Source organism: Procambarus clarkii, chromosome 3 (genome assembly GCF_040958095.1).
Source record: "Procambarus clarkii isolate CNS0578487 chromosome 3, FALCON_Pclarkii_2.0, whole genome shotgun sequence".
Taxonomy (NCBI): Eukaryota; Metazoa; Arthropoda; class Malacostraca; order Decapoda; family Cambaridae; genus Procambarus; species Procambarus clarkii.
This window is the reverse complement of record NC_091152.1, coordinates 17,015,796-17,034,478: the sequence shown is the minus strand read 5'-3', so window position 1 is coordinate 17,034,478 and position 18,683 is coordinate 17,015,796. Positions and strand designations below refer to the sequence as shown.

The following is an 18,683-nucleotide window of genomic DNA, read 5'->3' as shown; positions in this document are numbered from 1 at the left end:
CCCTTTCACCACCTCGCTCTTCTTGTCCGGTGGTCTCGCCTACAAAATTCTCTTTTGGTTACTGTTACCAATATTTCTCCTCGTGTTCAGTCCTTGGTCCCTTTCCTAAATTTTGTAAAACCCTGACCCACGCGGGACTTGTGATCCTGTGGTCCTGGGTTCGATCCCAGGCGCCGGCGAGAAACAATGGGCAGAGTTTCTTTCACCCTATGCCCCTGTTACCTAGCAGTAAAATAGGTACCTGGGTGTTAGTCAGCTGTCACGGGCTGCTTCCTGGGGGTGGAGGCCTGGTCGAGGACCGGGCCGAGGGGACACTAAAGCCCCGAAATCATCAAATCAAATCATCTTAAGATAACCTCCTACAGTTCTGAAACGCCTTTTCCTTGAGCACTTTTCTTTCCACTACCGCTCCATTTCCATCTTCAGCGATGGGTTTAAGTCTGCTGATGGAGAAGGCTACTGTTGTTTTTCCTGACTACCCTTGTGTGTGTCGCCTGCCTCCGGAGATTAGTATCTTCACGGCAGAACTTTATACTATTCAGTATGCTCTTTGTCTACTTACTTTCTCGCTGTCAGTCCTCCATTTGTAGTTGACTACAACCGGATTCTATTCCCGGCGCTGGCGAAAAACAAAATGGGCAGAGTATCTTTCATCTTGATGTACCTGTTACCTAGCAGTAAATGGGTATCTGGGAGTTAGACTGCTGTTATGGGCTGTTTCCTGAGGGGGTGGGGAGAAGGGAGTCAGTAGTTAGTAACAGCTGATTGATTGACAGTTGATAAGTGGGCCGAAAGAGCAGAGTTCAATCCCCGCAAGCGCAACTAGGTGTAAAAAAACAAACGCGCGCACAGACAGACATAATGCTAACCCTCCGGAAACCCGACACTCGCTTCCCTGAAAATAAGGGTAAAGTTCACCCTAGCAACAGGTGAGAGTGAGACTCACCCTAGGAAGAGTATCGAGTGTGGGGTGGTGGTCCTTCACTAGGATGACAGAGCAGCGAGGGTTAGAGAGAGTCGCCAACATCACCTCCACAGCGCAGCTCCCAAGTATGAGTTCCTCCTGACTCACTACAAGAGAGAAACAATTAAGTTTGTTACAAGATAGTAACGGAAATGTTGGTACAGTTATCCAAGAACAATGTCCATGACTTTACAGAGTCTTGCCAACAAATATAAGTTATATTGCTAAAAAAATGAACATTTCAAGAATAGTTCCTGCAGGAAGTATCCTGTAATATCCATACATCACACTATATGTAATGTATACATACAGTGAACCAAGTTTACAGGTTCTATTACCATTAAGATTTGGCTTGAGTGAGGCCGCTGGACGTGCCATGCCCGACAGGAGCAGCACCAGTAACCCCACAGCAACCATCGCCAGAGGCGGCACTGGGCATCCCCGTACACCCAGTTCCTTGTACTGCTCTTTGAGAATATATCAGCTTCCTCCTCAATGTTCTGTAAGAAGAAAGTGGTGTATACAGTTGCGTGTATCACCCATAAAATTTAAGGAACAATAAAACTGAAGAGATGAATGTGTGTCATTCCTTTTTGTGTCCACTTAAATTGTCAACTCTAATGACCTCAGTATAAAGGGAAGGTGGCAATATATGTTAACCAGACCACACGCTAGAAGGTGAAGGGATGACGACGTTTCGGTCCGTCCTGGACCATTCTCAAGTCGATTGTGGCAATATATCTCTTTCAAAGTACTTGACAATGCACTAACAAGAAGTTTCTGTCAACGGTCACATCATTTTTTACACACAACCAGACCATTACCAGAGAGATTCAACACAACAGGAGATGGAATGTAGCCAAAGTATTACTTATCAAACATTAACTATGAACAACAGCCTAACCTAACACACACGCAAATCGACCAACTCGTCTGTAAGGTCATGTGGCCATACACGAGCAGATGGCTCCAGACTAATACATACACCACAAATTCCTACCTACCAGACTGATGACTCCTCGTTGTGGTGAGTCGGAGATTATTTCTTGACAACGACATCTGTGTGGGTGATGTGTTACACCCCCCACCCCTCCCCCCTAACAACTAAACAATGACCCAGCACATCCCTACACGACACGGTGTGGATATTTTGCTGTGTCGCCTCGTCTGGAGAGCAAGGTGACAATGGCCGCTCCTGTGCTTCTGGTCTCCGGGTCAATGTTTCAGGTCAGTGTTTCAGGAAGCATGCGGTGTTCAGTGCATCAGCTTCGGGCCAATCCAGCCACTATGACAATGAGAGTGACTGATTGAAGATTAAGCCACCCAAGAGGTGGCACGGGCATGAATAGCCCGTAAGTGGTGGCCCCTTTTGAGCCATTACCAGTATCATTAGCTGATACTGGAGATCTGTGGAGGTGCGACTGCACCCTGCGTGACGGGAGATGTCTCCCGTGAATGTGTTAAAATGGGAGCAAGGTAGGCACGCACATTAAGGCAAGAGTGAGGTGAGGAACAGGTGAGAGGAGATAAATCACAGAAGGTAAGAGCAAGGCGAAAATGTAAGAACAAGAAGCATAAAGAGGTACGGATGGCATGGGTGTAATAATAGGCGGACGGAAGAAAGGGAGCGTAAGAATAAGACAAAGAAAAGGGGGAAAAAAAGGAGAAGGCTTATGTTAGGTCACGTTTGTTATAAAGTTACAGAGCCTTCCCGGTTTGGTGCCTTCTTTTGATAATTACTTACTTGTTATAAAGTTTGGAACATGTGAGTATATACTGTGAAAGGGAAGAGTCAACAGCAACAAAGCCAAGACTCAGGTTCATGTTGGGAAGGTTGTGTATCAGAGCCGCATCACCAACACATCTGTGAAGAGTAGCAGGAAAGTTTATTTTAAAAGACCAATCAACAGGATGATTAGAGTCCCTAATATGACAGAAGAGAGCATTGTTTGTGTCTGCAGACTTGACACTTCTTTTGTACCAGATTGCTACGAAGTGTGTTAGTTTGTCGAAAGTTGAGCTTTATGTCAAGAGGACGAAAGGTATTTTTTTTTAGATATATACAAGAGTTGTTACATTCTTGTAGAGCCACTAGTACGCGTAGCGTTTCGGGCAAGTCCCTGGAATACGATCCCCGCCGCGAAGAATCGTTGTTACAACCAAGTACACATTTTACTGTTGCGTTAAACAGAGGCTACAGTTAAGGAATTGCGCCCAGTAAATCCTCCCCGGCCAGGATACGAACCCATGACATAGCGCTCGCGGAACGCCAGGCGAGTGTCTTACCACTACACCACGGAGACTGTATTAGTAAGAATTTTGAGATCAGATATGAAGGGAAGGCACAGTACAGTGCTACTAGTGTTGGAAGCAAGTTTAGGATGAAAGAAATTTCGTTTAGCTTGAAAATTGTCACAGTTGATAAAATGTAAGATGAGTTGTGTACATAAAATTATTAGTAAAATTGTTTTTTTTTTTAGGAAGATCAATACACTCTGGGTTTTGAATTGTTTTAAACTACTGAGAGTTACAATATGTACTAAGTATCAGATACATACATGTACACAAGTACATCTTGAGAGCAGAACAAACATTAGATCACTTAATATTTCCATTTCATTGCGACGTTTCGTCAACAGCGTGACATCTTAAGGCTTATGGTGCGAAGGACAATTTACGATCTCGTAAACCTCGTAGGAGGCCTAGTCGAGGACCGGGCCGCGGGGCATTGAGCCCCGAAAGCATCGCAAGTTGACCTTGCTGTGCTTCAGAGTCAACTGTTTAATATATGCAAATACGTCTGGCCATGGTTGAGAAAAGATGTACAGGTTTCGCAAGAGATTGAAGAATCGTCGGTCTGGGATATAGGATAGAACTACCCCTTGCGTCAGGGTAATGGGATAGGACCACTTCCTGGCCCCAGGATCTTCTTGAGATGATTTCGGGGCTTAGCGTCCCCGCGGCCCGGTCCTCGACCATGCCTTCCTTTTGTTACACATTGCCAGGAAGCAGCCCGTAGCAGCTGTCTAACTCTCAAGTATCTATTTACTGCTAGGTGAACAGGAGCATCAGGGTGAAAGAAATTCTGCCCATTTGTTTCCGCCTCCACCGGGGATCGAACCCAGAACCTGTGAGCATACTGGTATGAAAAGGAGAGAGACTTATAACATTATTTAGAAGCCATAAACCAGTCCTGGACATTGTCAATTTAATAATTAAAAATTTAATTAATAGGATAAAGCACTAAGCCAGTATGACTATAGCAATTATATGGGATAGGATACGAGAGGTCGGTGCACATCGGGGAATCGAACCCCGACCTTGCAAGAATTGTCTTCCTTGCTTTACCGATCAATTCAATTGGAGGAACAATGCCATCAGCATATATTCTGACCATTAAGTAATGGCATGACTAATCTGATATAATCTGATATAATCTTATATAATCTTATATAATTTATCAATAACTTTGTTTGTAGAGACACGGAAATTGTTACATGTTTGTTTGTTTGTGTCACAAGTTCAGTGGTTATTTGTTTGTGTCACAAGTACAGGTGTTGCACCAGTCGGTAGTGCGTGTGCCTCAGAAGATCAGGGACGAGGGTTCGATTCCATTGCACAGCTTCAGTATTCTCTCCTAGCAGTTGCTTGCACACAGTACACCGCTGAACATTCTTGGTGTGTGTGTGTGTGTGTGTGTGTGTGTGTGTGTGTGTGTGTGTGTGAGTGTGTGTGTGTGTGTGTGTGTGTGTGTGTATGTGTGTGTGTATGTGTGTGTGTGTATGTGTATGTGTATGTGTATGTGTATGTGTGTGTGTGTGTGTGTGTGTGTGTGTGTGTGTGTGTGTGTGTGTGTGTGTGTGTGTGTGAGAGAGAACATTCTTGCTGAACACGAATGCACCTAGGAAGGTTAATTAATTAAATCCTTCACTTCATCAACCTCGTTTACTATAATTTTACATTGATAATTGATAAGTTAATCATAATAATATTTAATAATAACAATAATTAATAATAATAATTAATAATAATAATAATTAATAATAATCTTCTATATAATTGAAAATGGAAATGTTCGTTTGTGCATAACCGCTAATTTCCGAAAGTTCTTCACCGATTGCTTTGAAATTTTCACACAACGTTGCATTCGAATAGGCGCGTGTTTTTATATACCTACTATATAGATGCCACCCATGTGACAGGCAAAAACATGCGTTTTTGAAAAACAGCGCCATCTGTTGCATGTAAAAAGCAACACACATGCTATACTAATTATGTTACAATTGCATTTCAGTGTTTCCCAGGGTTTATAAAAAGTTTTTCAAGTAATTTCTAATTCTTATTTAAAGACAGATTTGCAAAATTATATTTTAAATATATGGAAAATGACGTTAATAAATCTTGGCCATAACTGAGCATAGATCAGTAGCCAGTGAAGGCAGAGTTTGTTCTGTGGTCGTAGGCTTGCGACACCTTCACACTCAGACAGTAATTGTGGCTATTAGTACGCTTGGGATGATGTGGGTGGGTGTGGATATACGGGTACAGGTGGGCGAACATCCTCCAGTCACCGCCAGCAGCGGGAGGAGGAGGAGGAGGCTGGGCAGGATGTAAACACGCCATGGACATCAATCTTGCTCCATCAACATCTTTTCTAACAAGCGTTGACAGATTCTTTTCTCCGTAGAGCTTCGTGTTCAAGTGTCCCTCCAGTTTCCATCGGTTGAGCCACCTGCAGACGGTGGAGACGCTGATGTTCCTCTCTCTGGCGATGGCTCGCGCGGACTTCCCTCTGTGCCACAGCTCGACGAAGATCACGCGATCGGCCAGAGAAGTCTTCTTACAAGCTCGTGGTCGCTCCATGCTCCTGTGTGGGACGAAATATACAGCTTCAGAGCCTAATTCGCAAGTTTAATTCGCTGTAATTCAATGAGACTCGTTAGTACAGTCGGGTTCGTTCTCAACGCACAATCGAGAATTCCGGGCGGGACAGAAATGGGTTGGGCACATTTCGTTTCACTTAATGCCGCTGTTCACCTGGCAGTGAGTAGGTGCTCATCAGTTAGTCAGCTTCTTGTGGGGCTGCGACACACGAAGATATATCTTTGTGTCGTCCCCCTGACAGACACCAGGAGCATGTGTCGTCCCCCTGACAGTCACCAGGAGCGTGTGTCGTCCTCTGACAGACACCAGGAGCGTGTGTCGTCCTCTGACAGACACCAGGAGCGTGTGTCGTCCTCTGACAGACACCAGGAGCGTGTGTCGTCCTCTGACAGACACCAGGAGCGTGTGTCGTCCTCTGACAGACACCAGGAGCGTGTGTCGTCCTCTGACAGACACCAGGAGCGTGTGTCGTCCTCTGACAGACACCAGGAGCATGTGTCGTCCTCTGACAGACACCAGGAGCGTGTGTCGTCCTCTGACAGACACCAGGAGCGTGTGTCGTCCTCTGACAGACACCAGGAGCGTGTGTCGTCCTCTGACAGACACCAGGAGCATGTGTCGTCCTCTGACAGACACCAGGAGCGTGTGTCGTCCCCCTGACAGACACCAGGAGCGTGTGTCGTCCTCTGACAGACACCAGGAGCGTGTGTCGTCCTCTGACAGACACCAGGAGCGTGTGTCGTCCCCCTGACAGACACCAGGAGCATGTGTCGTCCTCTGACAGACACCAGGAGCGTGTGTCGTCCCCCTGACAGACACCAGGAGCGTGTGTCGTCCCCTGACAGACACCAGGAGCGTGTGTCGTCCCCCTGGCAGACACCAAGAGCATGTGTCGTTACCCTGACAGACACCAGGAGCGTGTGTCGTCCCCCTGACAGACACCAGGAGCGTGTGTCGTCCTCTGACAGACACCAGGAGCATGTGTCGTCCTCTGACAGACACCAGGAGCGTGTGTCGTCCTCTGACAGACACCAGGAGCGTGTGTCGTCCCCCTGACAGACACCAGGAGCGTGTGTCGTCCCCCTGACAGACACCAGGAGCATGTGTCGTCCTCTGACAGACACCAGGAGCGTGTGTCGTCCCCCTGACAGACACTAAGAGCATGTGTCGTTACCCTGACAGACACCAGGAGCGTGTGTCGTCCTCTGACAGACACCAGGAGCGTGTGTCGTCCTCTGACAGACACCAGGAGCGTGTGTCGTCCTCTGACAGACACCAGGAGCGTGTGTCGTCCCCCTGACAGACACCAGGAGCGTGTGTCGTCCTCTGACAGACACCAGGAGCGTGTGTCGTCCTCTGACAGACACCAGAAGCGTGTGTCGTTACCCTGACAGACACCAGGAGCGTGTGTCGTCCTCTGACAGACACCAGGAGCGTGTGTCGTCCTCTGACAGACACCAGGAGCGTGTGTCGTCCTCTGACAGACACCAGGAGCGTGTGTCGTCCTCTGACAGACACCAGGAGCGTGTGTCGTCCTCTGACAGACACCAGGAGCGTGTGTCGTCCTCTGACAGACACCAGAAGCGTGTGTCGTCCTCTGACAGACACCAGGAGCGTGTGTCGTCCCCCTGACATCAGAACATTGAGAAACGACGACGTTTCGGTCCATCCTGGACCATTATCAGGTCCAGGACAGACCGAAACGTCGTTGTCTCCTCATCTTCTCATGTGTGGTTTGATCAACACATCTAAGACTTTCCCATCAACGGTAAACAGTAAGCAGTCACAAACAGGAGAAACTAGCAACTTCACCGCAGAACTTTATGTTATTCTCTATGTTCTTCGTCTCCTGTTTTCTCGTTGTCAATCTTCCCTTGTGGTTGTCGTTGACTCTCGTAGTGCCCTCATGGCTCTCGGGTCCTTCAGTCCGGTCCATCCAGTAGTCTTCGAGATTAAACATTGGCTGTTTCTTGTTTCCAGTAAATTTAAGTCAGCTCGGTTTTGCTGGGTTCCCAGGCATATTGGTGTTTCTTTAAATGAGCGTGCGCACGCTGCCGCTAGGGAAGCTGTCCGCTCTTGTCCCGTCTCCCGTAAAGGTATTCCTTATTCCGACTTTTACCCGGTTATTCATTCCTCCATCCTTGCCCGTTGGCAGGATTGTTGGTCTTCTGTTACTGGTAAGAAATTGCGTACTCTTAAGGGTAGTGTGTCCTCATGGCCTTCCTCCTACCACTGTAACCGGCGATGGGAAACGATTTTGGCAAGGTTGCGTATTGGCCATACTCGCTTAACTCACGGTCACTTAACGGAGCGCCACCCTGCTCCTTATTGTCCAAATTGTATTGTCCCTCTTCCAGTCGTTACAGTGTTAGTGAGGGGCAGTAATATTCCGGGAACAGCAACAAAATCTCGTAGACTTGAAGCAAAGTGAAATTCAAGCCAGTTCCTCCATCTATCATTCTATTATGCAGGAAGAACCACACGTCTATGGGTCATCCAATAAGGTTAGCAGACTTCTAGATGTTACCACTGCTAGGCTTAGGCTCGGCTACAAGTACCTCTGGCAGTTTGTAACATCTGCTGATGTAGATTTGACTAAATGCAAACTCCGTCAACAGAACTATTCACACACTTTGCGTCATTATATAATGGAATGTGAACCAACAGCGGAATTCAGAGATAACACCATCAATTGTGTTCAAGAAATGTGTAAGTACTTCATTCATAATGATATACTGCCAGGAATCATAGCGAAGTATCCAAAATTTGCTTTCTGTGTGAACTTAGTGAAGAAATGTAGACATTTACATACCACAGAATCTATCACAGATTAAGAAAGTAATTAGAAACAGAGCAATGCAAAAGATGTACAGTGACCACAACAATATTAGGTGAGTACAGCAGTTGCAACATCAGGATCTGCGGGTTGGTACAAGAATTCAACCAACTACGAACCACTTAGTTTGATGAAAGGGAGCAGTAGAACAACAGAAGTACACTTACATCGCATCAGGCTTGGATACCCATGTGCATGGGAAATAGGCTTACAGGTTCCGGAAGATGAGAGGAAATGTCAGCACTGTGGAGAAATGCCCGACAGACCACTGGAACATTATCTAACACAGTGCACAGTTACAACCACAACAGACCACTGGAACATTATCTAACACAGTGCACAGTTACAAACCCATTAAGATTTCAACTTAGATTCAACAGAGCAGAAGAAGTTGTTAAACACATATGGCCAAATCTTACTGAAGCGACCATACGAGTCATAAATACTCATACTCCGCCCAAGTAAAACAGAAACAAGCAACACTTAGTGGGCCAGCCAGAGGCTTAGGGCCCGCGCAGGAATATTCCTGCAAAAAAAAAAAACCACAGCCTATCAGTCTGAATCAATCAACGCCACAGCCTATCAGTCTGAATCAATCAACGCCACAGCCTATCAGTCTGAATCAACCTACGTCACAGCCTATCATTCTGAATCAACTTACTCCAGAGCCTATCAGTCTGAATCAACCAACGCCACAGCCTATCAATCTGAATCAACTTACTCCAGAGCCTATCATTCTGAATCAACCAACGCCACAGCCTATCATTCTGAATCAACTTACTCCAGAGCCTATCAGTCTGAATCAACCAACGCCACAGCCTATCAATCTGAATCAACCAACGCTACTGAGTTTTCAACATTGATCCTGCAAAGCAGGTCCTATAACCCTTAGACAGCGGCTATGGAGAAATATAACCGCCTAAATACACAAGAAAATATATAAAAGTTCCAACAAATAATTTTTTGTAATATAATTAATAATTTGTGTGCAGAATGTAAGAAAAACACGAAAATAAGTGAATATTTCGTGGCACATCACAAGAGTAATTGTTGTGCCCCACACGTAAGACTCAGGCCAATTAGACTTCATTGGCCAATTTGGGCAATTGTGTCATTAATAATTCCTATTTATAGCTGTTGATCGTTAAGCCAATGGCAAAAGTCCAAAAGCTACAGTTAGTGGCTATTAATTAGTTGATTAACTTAATCCATAACAATTATTTTCTGTATATATTATATATTAGCAATCCTAGTTAAATCATATCAAGTCTTAACAACGTTAAGCAATAATTATCAGGATTATAAATCAATTCTTGCGTAGTTATCAAGTAATAACATTTACTTCAAGATAATAAATATAATCATTCTTTAACATGATGCTAATGATATATAACTAGTAACTATCATTATTGCAGTTACCTGAATCAAATCATTAGAGTTATTTATTAATAACGATTTAGAGAGTTAGGCTAGAGAGGCTAGAGTTAAGTTGATAAATCAGGCAGATTTTGCCAACCAGTCCATTACCAAGATCTCATTATCGTCATATATTGATAAGAGAAGCAAAAGAATTTTTATTATTATTGTGGATTTTCTCATTATCATTATTATTATTATTATTATTATTTAGGATAAAAACCCACACTTGTGTGTTTGTGAAATTTATGTAAGGAATTTATACCAAGTCTGTCGCACTCTCTTGAGTGCTTTGTCAAGGTCTGAGTGCGTGATTAGGACCAGATTTACATATTAACTTCTCATTCATTAGACGTTGAGATGTAAGTCTGGTCCTAACCACACACTCAGACCTTAATAAAACACTCAGGAGAGTGTGAAAGACTTGGTTTAAGTTCCTTACAAATTTCACAAACATACAAGTGTGGGTTTTCATCCTATGTTATTATGTCTGAGAGAAGACATTACCATTACTAATTATTATTATGAAACATTAAGGCTCTTTGGCTAGACATTAGCTAAGAATATTGATTCCTTATTGTTTAATTACTTTTTTGAGTGCATACGAGTTTTATCAGGCTTTGTTAATTAACTATGATTTACTAGGTTAAAGGTCCTTACTGATCCTATCTTTATCTATATTTTACCACACAAATTATTAATATATGATACAATCAGAACCTGAGAATTCTCACTACGACTTACTGGTCAGTGGAGAGATGGAAGCCGAGAGTATAGTTAATGGTGGCGCTGGCTGGGGGTCCGGGCGAGCAGTGAAGTGCTGGCTAGGGGTCCGGGCGAGCAGTGAAGTGCTGGCTGGGGGTCCGGGCGAGCAGTGAAGTGCTGGCTGGGGTCCGGGCGAGCAGTGAGCCCACAGGGCAACTGCACGAGGTATTACCCCCTGACTTCTTGGCTCCGCCTTCCTATCAGGAGGTAATTATCTGAAGAAGGTGCTAAGCCAGTAGTAGTCGACTCCCCTGATGTTGGCCACGCCTCTCTGGTGATGGCCACGCCTCTCTGATGTTAGCCACGCCTCTCTGATGTTGGCCACGTCTCTCTGGTGATGGTCACGCCTCTCTGGTGATGGCCACGCCTCTCTGGTGATGGCCACGCCTCTCTGGTGATGGTCACGCCTCTCTGGTGATGGCCACGCCTCTCTGGTGATGGTCACGCCTCTCTGGTGATGGCCACGCCTCTCTGGTGATGGCCACGCCTCTCTGGTGATGGCCACGCCTCTCTGGTGATGGCCACGCCTCTCTGGTGATGGCCACGCCTCTCTGGTGATGGCCACGCCTCTCTGGTGATGGCCACGCCTCCCTGGTGATGGCCACGCCTCTCTGATGTTGGCCACGCCTCCCTGATGTTGGCCACGTCTCCCTGGTGCTGGCCAGGCTGAGAAGGGTGCATGTGTGCTCTCACACGTATGTGTAGAGTAGAGTCAGCTGCCAGGGCTGAGAACTTCAGTGTCCAGACTTATGTTTAATTACTTTATCATTGGCATTAAACAATTTTGCTCGGGGACAGAAAGACTGAATACATTATATATATATATATATATATATATATATATATATATATATATATATATATATATATATATATATATATATATATATATATATATAATATATATATATATATATATTAGTATATTTTGGTAGCAGTCTTTCCTGTATATTATTAAATATGACCGAAAAAGTAAGATTAATAATTCTAACGAATTTTCTCGATCTTTCTTAAGTTTCTTTTCACTGTTGATGGTAATTCAAAGATCAATTCTCCAAAATTCATTTTTATTTCTAGTCTGACGCGACACTTGAGCGCGTTTCGTAAAACTTATTACATTTTCAAAGACTTTAGTTTACACACACACAACTTTAACTGAATAGAGCTTAAACATCTTTCGAGTTTTTATACCGACATTTGGGTGAAGTGACATGTTACAATAGTTTTGGATGAGGTGAAAATAAACTTTTAACACAAGACAGAACACGAAACAATGAAATACAAACAGGTATTAAAAGTAGGTAACTGCAGAAGGCCTATTTTTATTGGCCCATATTTCTTGATGCTTCTATATTGGAGCGGAGTCTTGAAGTGGGTAGAATATAGTTGTGCATTAATTGGCTGTTGATTGCTGGTGTTGACTTCTTGATGTGTAGTGCCTCGCAGACGTCGAGCCGCCTGCTATCGCTGTATCTATCGATGATTTCTGTGTTGTTTGCTAAGATTTCTCTGGTGATGGTTTGGTTGTGGGAAGAGGCTATATGTTCCTTAATGGAGCCCTGTTGCTTATGCATCGTTAAATGCCTGGAAAGAGATGTTGTTGGCTTGAGTATATACTGAGTTTTTTGAGGCTTACAATCCCGAAGAGGGCATTTGAAGGCATAGACGACGTTGGTCTCTTTTAAAACGTTCTACTTTGTGTCTGGAGAGTTTCTCATGAGTAGGCTGGCCGTTTTTTTTTGGTTTTATAGTAAATTGTCATTGTAAATTTTATAGTAAATATATATATATATATATATATATATATATATATATATATATATATATATATATATATATATGTATATATATATATATATAAATATATATATATATATATATATATATATATACACAACTTTAGAACACTTTCCCACCAGGAGACTCGAACCCTCGCCAGCACAGAAGCCTTCCAGCAACTGGCATAACAGGTACGCCTTAACCCGCTCCACCACCTGCTCAGACCCTTAAAGAGATGGTAATTTCGGAGTATTTATATATTCCAAAGATCACCACCTCCCAAGAGCACTAGAGCAAGTGAGGGGCGATGAAATAAACGTATAAATGACCCCTCACTTGCTCTAGTGCTCTTGGGAGGTGGTGATCTTTGGAATATATAAATACTCCGAAATTGCCATCTCTTTTAAGGGTCTGAGCAGGTGGTGGAGCGGGTTAAGGCGTACCTGTTATGCCAGTTGCTGGAAGGCTTCTGTGCTGGCGAGGGTTCGAGTCTCCTGGTGGGAAAGTGTTTTAAAGTTGTATACTTCACTCTCGTGTTTAGGAGAGTTGTGCCTTAAGTTCATAGACACAGTGTTCTCCCATATTAACAGGGACTTGATGAAATAAACGTATAAATGACCCCTCACTTGCTCTAGTGCTCTTGGGAGGTGGTGATCTTTGGAATATATAAATACTCCGAAATTACCATCTCTTTTAAGGGTCTGAGCAGGTGGTGGAGCGGGTTAAGGCGTACCTGTTATGCCAGTTGCTGGAAGGCTTCTGTGCTGGCGAGGGTTCGAGTCTCCTGGTGGGAAAGTGTTCTAAAGTTGTATACTTCACTCTCGTGTTTAGGAGAGTTGTGCCTTAAGTTCATAGACACAGTGTTCTCCCATATTAACAGGGACTTGATGAAATAAACGTATAAATGACCCCTCACTTGCTCTAGTGCTCTTGGGAGGTGGTGATCTTTGGAATATATAAATACTCCGAAATTACCATCTCTTTTAAGGGTCTGAGCAGGTGGTGGAGCGGGTTAAGGCGTACCTGTTATGCCAGTTGCTGGAAGGCTTCTGTGCTGGCGAGGGTTCGAGTCTCCTGGTGGGAAAGTGTTCTAAAGTTGTATACTTCACTCTCGTGTTTAGGAGAGTTGTGCCTTAAATAAATATATATATATATATATATATATATATATATATATATATATATATATATATATATATATATATATATATATAGGGGTACCACCACTGGTTTAATTAAAGGGACCCACATCCTCGAAGAAGAAAATAAATAGTGTTCAGAGAAGACCTTGTGGATTCTCACTGAATACTTTAATCTTTTCCTCTCCTACCACCCCTATTATTTTATTTTTTTTTTTTTTTATTTGATTTTATTGCAATGTTACAGTTTACAGAAAACACACACTTATAAACAATATAACAATATACCAATCAGTGTTCGAAGACCTCGTCCAGTTCCCCGGGGGTCGGGTGCGTACCCAAGATACAACACGCATTTCCCCTCTGAACAGCGACACTGAGGCGCTGGAACATAAAACTGGCCGCTCTTGGGTCTCTAGTCTTCCCAATGAGTTCCTCGCCCAGCTCCTTCAGGAACTTAAGTGCACATTTACCCCGGGCGCCCAGGAGTCTCAGAGCCTATTGGCACGAACCTGTAACAACGTTCTAGGTCCCTGTACATGTTAGTTTTCTGGGTCTCCCTGAAGGTGGCCGCCCCGCCTCCCTCAGCTGCGCTGTAAGGTAGATAGGTATCAGCCAATGTGGATGCACACGTGTAGTCCCACACGACCTGTTTACCTTCTCTCCACGGCTGCAGGGTGACTCCATCTGGGCGTTTTTGGCTGTTGTCAGGCCTGCACAACTGAGGTTCCCTTTGTGCTGGGCACCCAGCTGAAGCCAAACTTCTCTTGATGATGTCATTGACTGCTTCATGTCTGGCAATCTTTCCCTGTGTCTTACGACAGATGAGACCATGGCTGCCGTATTGGTCTGCCCGTGCATGGCCGCAAATACACCGGTGCTATATATATATATATATATATATATATATATATATATATATATATATATATATTGTGACGATAATCTCTTTCAAGAGAGATTGAGCCTTCTCTTCCCTCCAAAGAAGATATATCCAGCAAGTATCTCCAAAAAAAACATTTTGCCCAGAGAGCAAAACGTATCCAGCCCACCGGCGCACCTGCTCGCCTCCGCCACCGTTAACCGGCAAACTGCTTGTCCATCGCCTGCCTGTCGCTGATTGGCTGGTGCCCAGTCGCACCTGCCCCACCACCCTCCACCACGAGTTGATGTCTGGGCTGCAGCGACCCAGAGAAGGCAGAATATCTCAGTGCTCCTTGCAGTTGACACGTCTCATTGGTAGACTAAGCCTTGGCTTACGTGTACTAAGGGAGGTGGCAGCTCGAAGCCAATATTCCGGCACTATCATCATTTACTTTGCTATTATTCACTTGTCTTAACGTAACTTTTCATTTGCCAGTGATTATTCTTATTATTTTGTTTGTTGACTTGTCTGTTATATTTTATACTCAATTTTATCATGTCTTGCTTTTCTAACGTAATTAAAATTTCATTGTTAAATTTACTTGTGTTTTGTGTGTCTTCCCATTACCTTACCACAGACGAAAGTTCCAGCTTTTCTCTTTTTTATTCTTTATGTGACGAGACCCTGCCCCTAGCTTTTGAAACAGCCGAACACCAACGCTTTACCGTCACAATATATATATATATATGTATATCTGGGTTTGAAAATATGGTCAAGGCCTTGAAACGTTTTGATATACATGTATTGTTTAGCTATGAAATTACTGTTGGTAAACTATTAGTTAGAAACAGTCCTTGTAGTGATAATTGTGTCATTTATAAAATATCTTGTAAAGACTGTAATAGGTTGAATGTTGGGCAAACATCTAAAGATTTGAAATGTAGAATTTCGCAACATAAATACTCTGTAAGACATGACCAATTGTCTAATGCTTTGTTTGTTCATTTGTCAGAAAATTCTCATCAAATTGATTAGGAGATGACTTCTTCAATAACGAATTGTAAAAGCACTTTCAATTTAGTAATTGAAACAACATAATTGAATCTGCTTTAACACAGATTACAAAAGCATGTAATTTGAACATTAGCAGTAGTTTATATAATTTAGATCCATTTTTGATATATCAGTTAAAGGGCGATAGGAGTAGGATCATTGATACACATTTGTCTCATTAATTAATTGTTAATATTCTCTATCTTATGCTATTGGGCCATAAGAACATAAGAACAAAGGTAACTGCAGAAGGCCTATTGGCTCATAGGATGCTGCTCCTATTTATACCCACCCAATCCCTGTTATATTTTTTTTTATCATTGTACCTCACTTAACTTGACCACTCTCCTGCCTATATATGTTCATACCTTTTTACATGCAACTGCAGGGTGCATTCGCACCTCCACAGATCTCCAGTATCAGCTCTTGATACTGGTAACGGCTTAAAAGGGCCACCACTTACGGGCTATTCATGCCCGTGCCACCTTTTGGGTGGCTTAATCTTCATCAATCAAATCAATACATGCAACTCACGGGGGAGACATCTCCCGTCACGCAGGGTGCAGTCGCACCTCCACAGATCTCCAGTATCAGTTCTTGATACTGGTAATAGCTCAAAAGGGCCACCACTTACGGGCTATTCATGCCCGTGCCACCTTTTGGGTGGCTTAATCTTCATCAATCAATCAATCTACATGCAACTGTCCAGCAGCTGGACACCCTCATAAAGGCTGTGAAGCAGTATCCTCCCCCGCGATAACAGCTTGATGGTTAAATGCAACCTCAGAATACTGAAAAAAAAATTGTACCACTTACTGGCTATTCATGCCCGTGCCACCTCTTGGGCGGCTTAATCTTTATCAATCATCAATCAATATATGTAACTACATATTGGCGGGAGACATCTCCCGCCAACACATCACAATTTGGCGCAGTGTGGTCACAATGCGACCCAAATGTCTTAAGGACCTAATCATGTGGACCAGCCGGTGGATCGCTGAGCGACCTCAACATCATATCATAAACAATATCGAGGACGAAAATCCAAACCTGTCGGTATTCAACCTAGAGTTCTGCAACACCGACAAAACATCAATGAAGATTACGTTCACCACCATAGCTGCGGCCACCCAGGCTGCCACACAAGGATTCTACTGCTTCGGTCTAAAAATACCGCCCCACCAAATAAAAAAGGAACGATACCATGAGATCCAGCAGTGCTTTAAGTGCTACGAGCTCTCCCACCCGACCAACAAGTGTCAGCACCCTGTCCAGAGGTGCAGCCTGTGCGCACTGGACCATCACTACTCCATATGCAAGGCAACAGTCCATCACTGCTTGCTCTGTAATGGCAATCACCCCACAATTTCCTACCGCTGCCCCCGCAGACAGGAAATCATCAAGGCCCAGGTTGAAGCCAAAAGAAACAACTCGTCTACCTCCTCGACCAGAGCCCCAAGCGTTCAACTCACCACCTTAGCTCTCACTAGTCGACCAGAAGACTTTCCGGTCCTACCAACATGTGGCTCCTCCCAGCAGGCGACACAGCCTTCTCATTGTGGAGCCAAGGTCCCACAGGCTCCTTCACAGCCCCCTGCATCACGTGCAGGCATTATCCCTGGTCTTCTTAAACTAGCGGAAAGGCTTGCAGGACCAGACAACCAGCGCTTTGTCAGTGAACTAAACGCATTATACATAGACAATGGCCTGGCCCCCATCATAGCCACTAGCGTAAATCTCACTGCCTCCTCTACCACTCCGGAGACTACCACCAGGACGACCATGTGGTCAACTTCAACACCGACTCCAGAACCGCCCATGACCCGGGCGACACAAACAGAGGTAATTCCTTCTCCAGCTCCCAACACTCCTACCATCACTATCTCAGCAGCCGCGCTAGCAGACGTGCTGTCTACAAACGATAACAGCACCACCAGCGCTCCTGAAATAGCTACAACCACCAATCAACGACATCTAAACCTACCTAAGGCTGCGAGGCGAAAGACAAAAACGCCCACTACGGAGGTTACAGACTCCTCAGACGAGGAAATCATAGTAGGAGCTCCACCGCCGCACCACAAATACGACACCTACACGGTTCAAGACTTCCTCATGGAGGCCACGTCACCAAACTCTAACCACAGCACTGCTCAGCCAAAGTCGCAGGCAAAGAAAAAACGGAAAACTCTACACTAATCCCACCAGCTCCATAACTGGTATAGCCAGCCCTCCAGGCTGAAAACCATCATGAAGACCCCCATCCATCGCCACATCTCTAGTATCAGCCACTGATACAGATAAGGGGGCATTAGGTTCCAATTTGCCCCAAAAATGCAATAAATGAAAACTCGTTCTATTTCAATCAAACTTTTTTGACAAGTTTTATATGAAACGTGTTTCATCTGGTCCAAGTTTCAGCATCGTAGCATATATAGGAAGAGAGAAAAAAAATATTGAAGTAGTTGTGAAAATTATGCCAAAATGGTCAAAATCGATTATCAATCAAAAGTGTTAACTGAAATCATAGCTATGACTCTTTGCTATCACAATAGCATATATTAAACAAATATTATAATTAGTTTAATTGGAAAAAAAATTTAAGAAAAAAAAATGCATTTTTTTTCAAATTTTTTTTTTTTTCATTTTTTTCGGGCGATTTGCATCAAACTTACACACCTGACTGTACGTAAGCCTATCTGTAAGGATGCCAATTTTGGAGAAAATTGGTTAATGTCAACGTCAGCCACAGATTTTAGAACCTTAGACTTTATTAATTTCTGTTTTTTTTCAATTGACACAAACGTTTACAAAACTTATTCATTTTTTATTCAATTTACATGAAACTTACACAGTATATGTGGAGGGCATGTCTCTACATTGGAGAGTTTTCATTTTTCTCTAAGTTCATTTATTGATTTTATTATAGCAATAAACATGCCATATTTGCATAATTTTTGGGGGGAACTTTGAACATATGTATAG

General features: G+C 43.7%; 2 protein-coding genes and 1 pseudogene across 3 annotated transcripts in view; 2 read left to right on the top strand and 1 right to left on the bottom strand.

The window, feature by feature from the left end:
- Positions 1 to 10,990, bottom strand: part of LOC123760870 (probable glutamate receptor) — a 108,649-nt gene extending 97,659 nt beyond the window's left edge. For both annotated transcript variants that reach the window (XM_045746666.2, XM_045746667.2), the window contains exons 1-3: positions 10,845 to 10,990; positions 1,303 to 1,464; positions 947 to 1,071 (exon numbers count right to left, since the gene is read on the bottom strand). In XM_045746666.2, the coding sequence (XP_045602622.2) occupies positions 947 to 1,071; positions 1,303 to 1,381 (204 nt within the window). In that variant the 5' untranslated portion in view covers positions 1,382 to 1,464; positions 10,845 to 10,990. The remainder of the gene's footprint in view (positions 1 to 946; positions 1,072 to 1,302; positions 1,465 to 10,844) is intronic.
- On the top strand, positions 6,101 to 6,508 carry LOC138368543 (arginine/serine-rich coiled-coil protein 2-like). The gene has a single exon (XM_069331068.1). It carries the CDS (start codon positions 6,101 to 6,103, stop codon positions 6,506 to 6,508), a length of 408 nt encoding a protein of 135 aa, XP_069187169.1.
- The window catches only part of LOC138368534 (trypsin-1-like), a 15,698-nt pseudogene continuing 5,511 nt past the window's right edge, over positions 8,497 to 18,683 (top strand).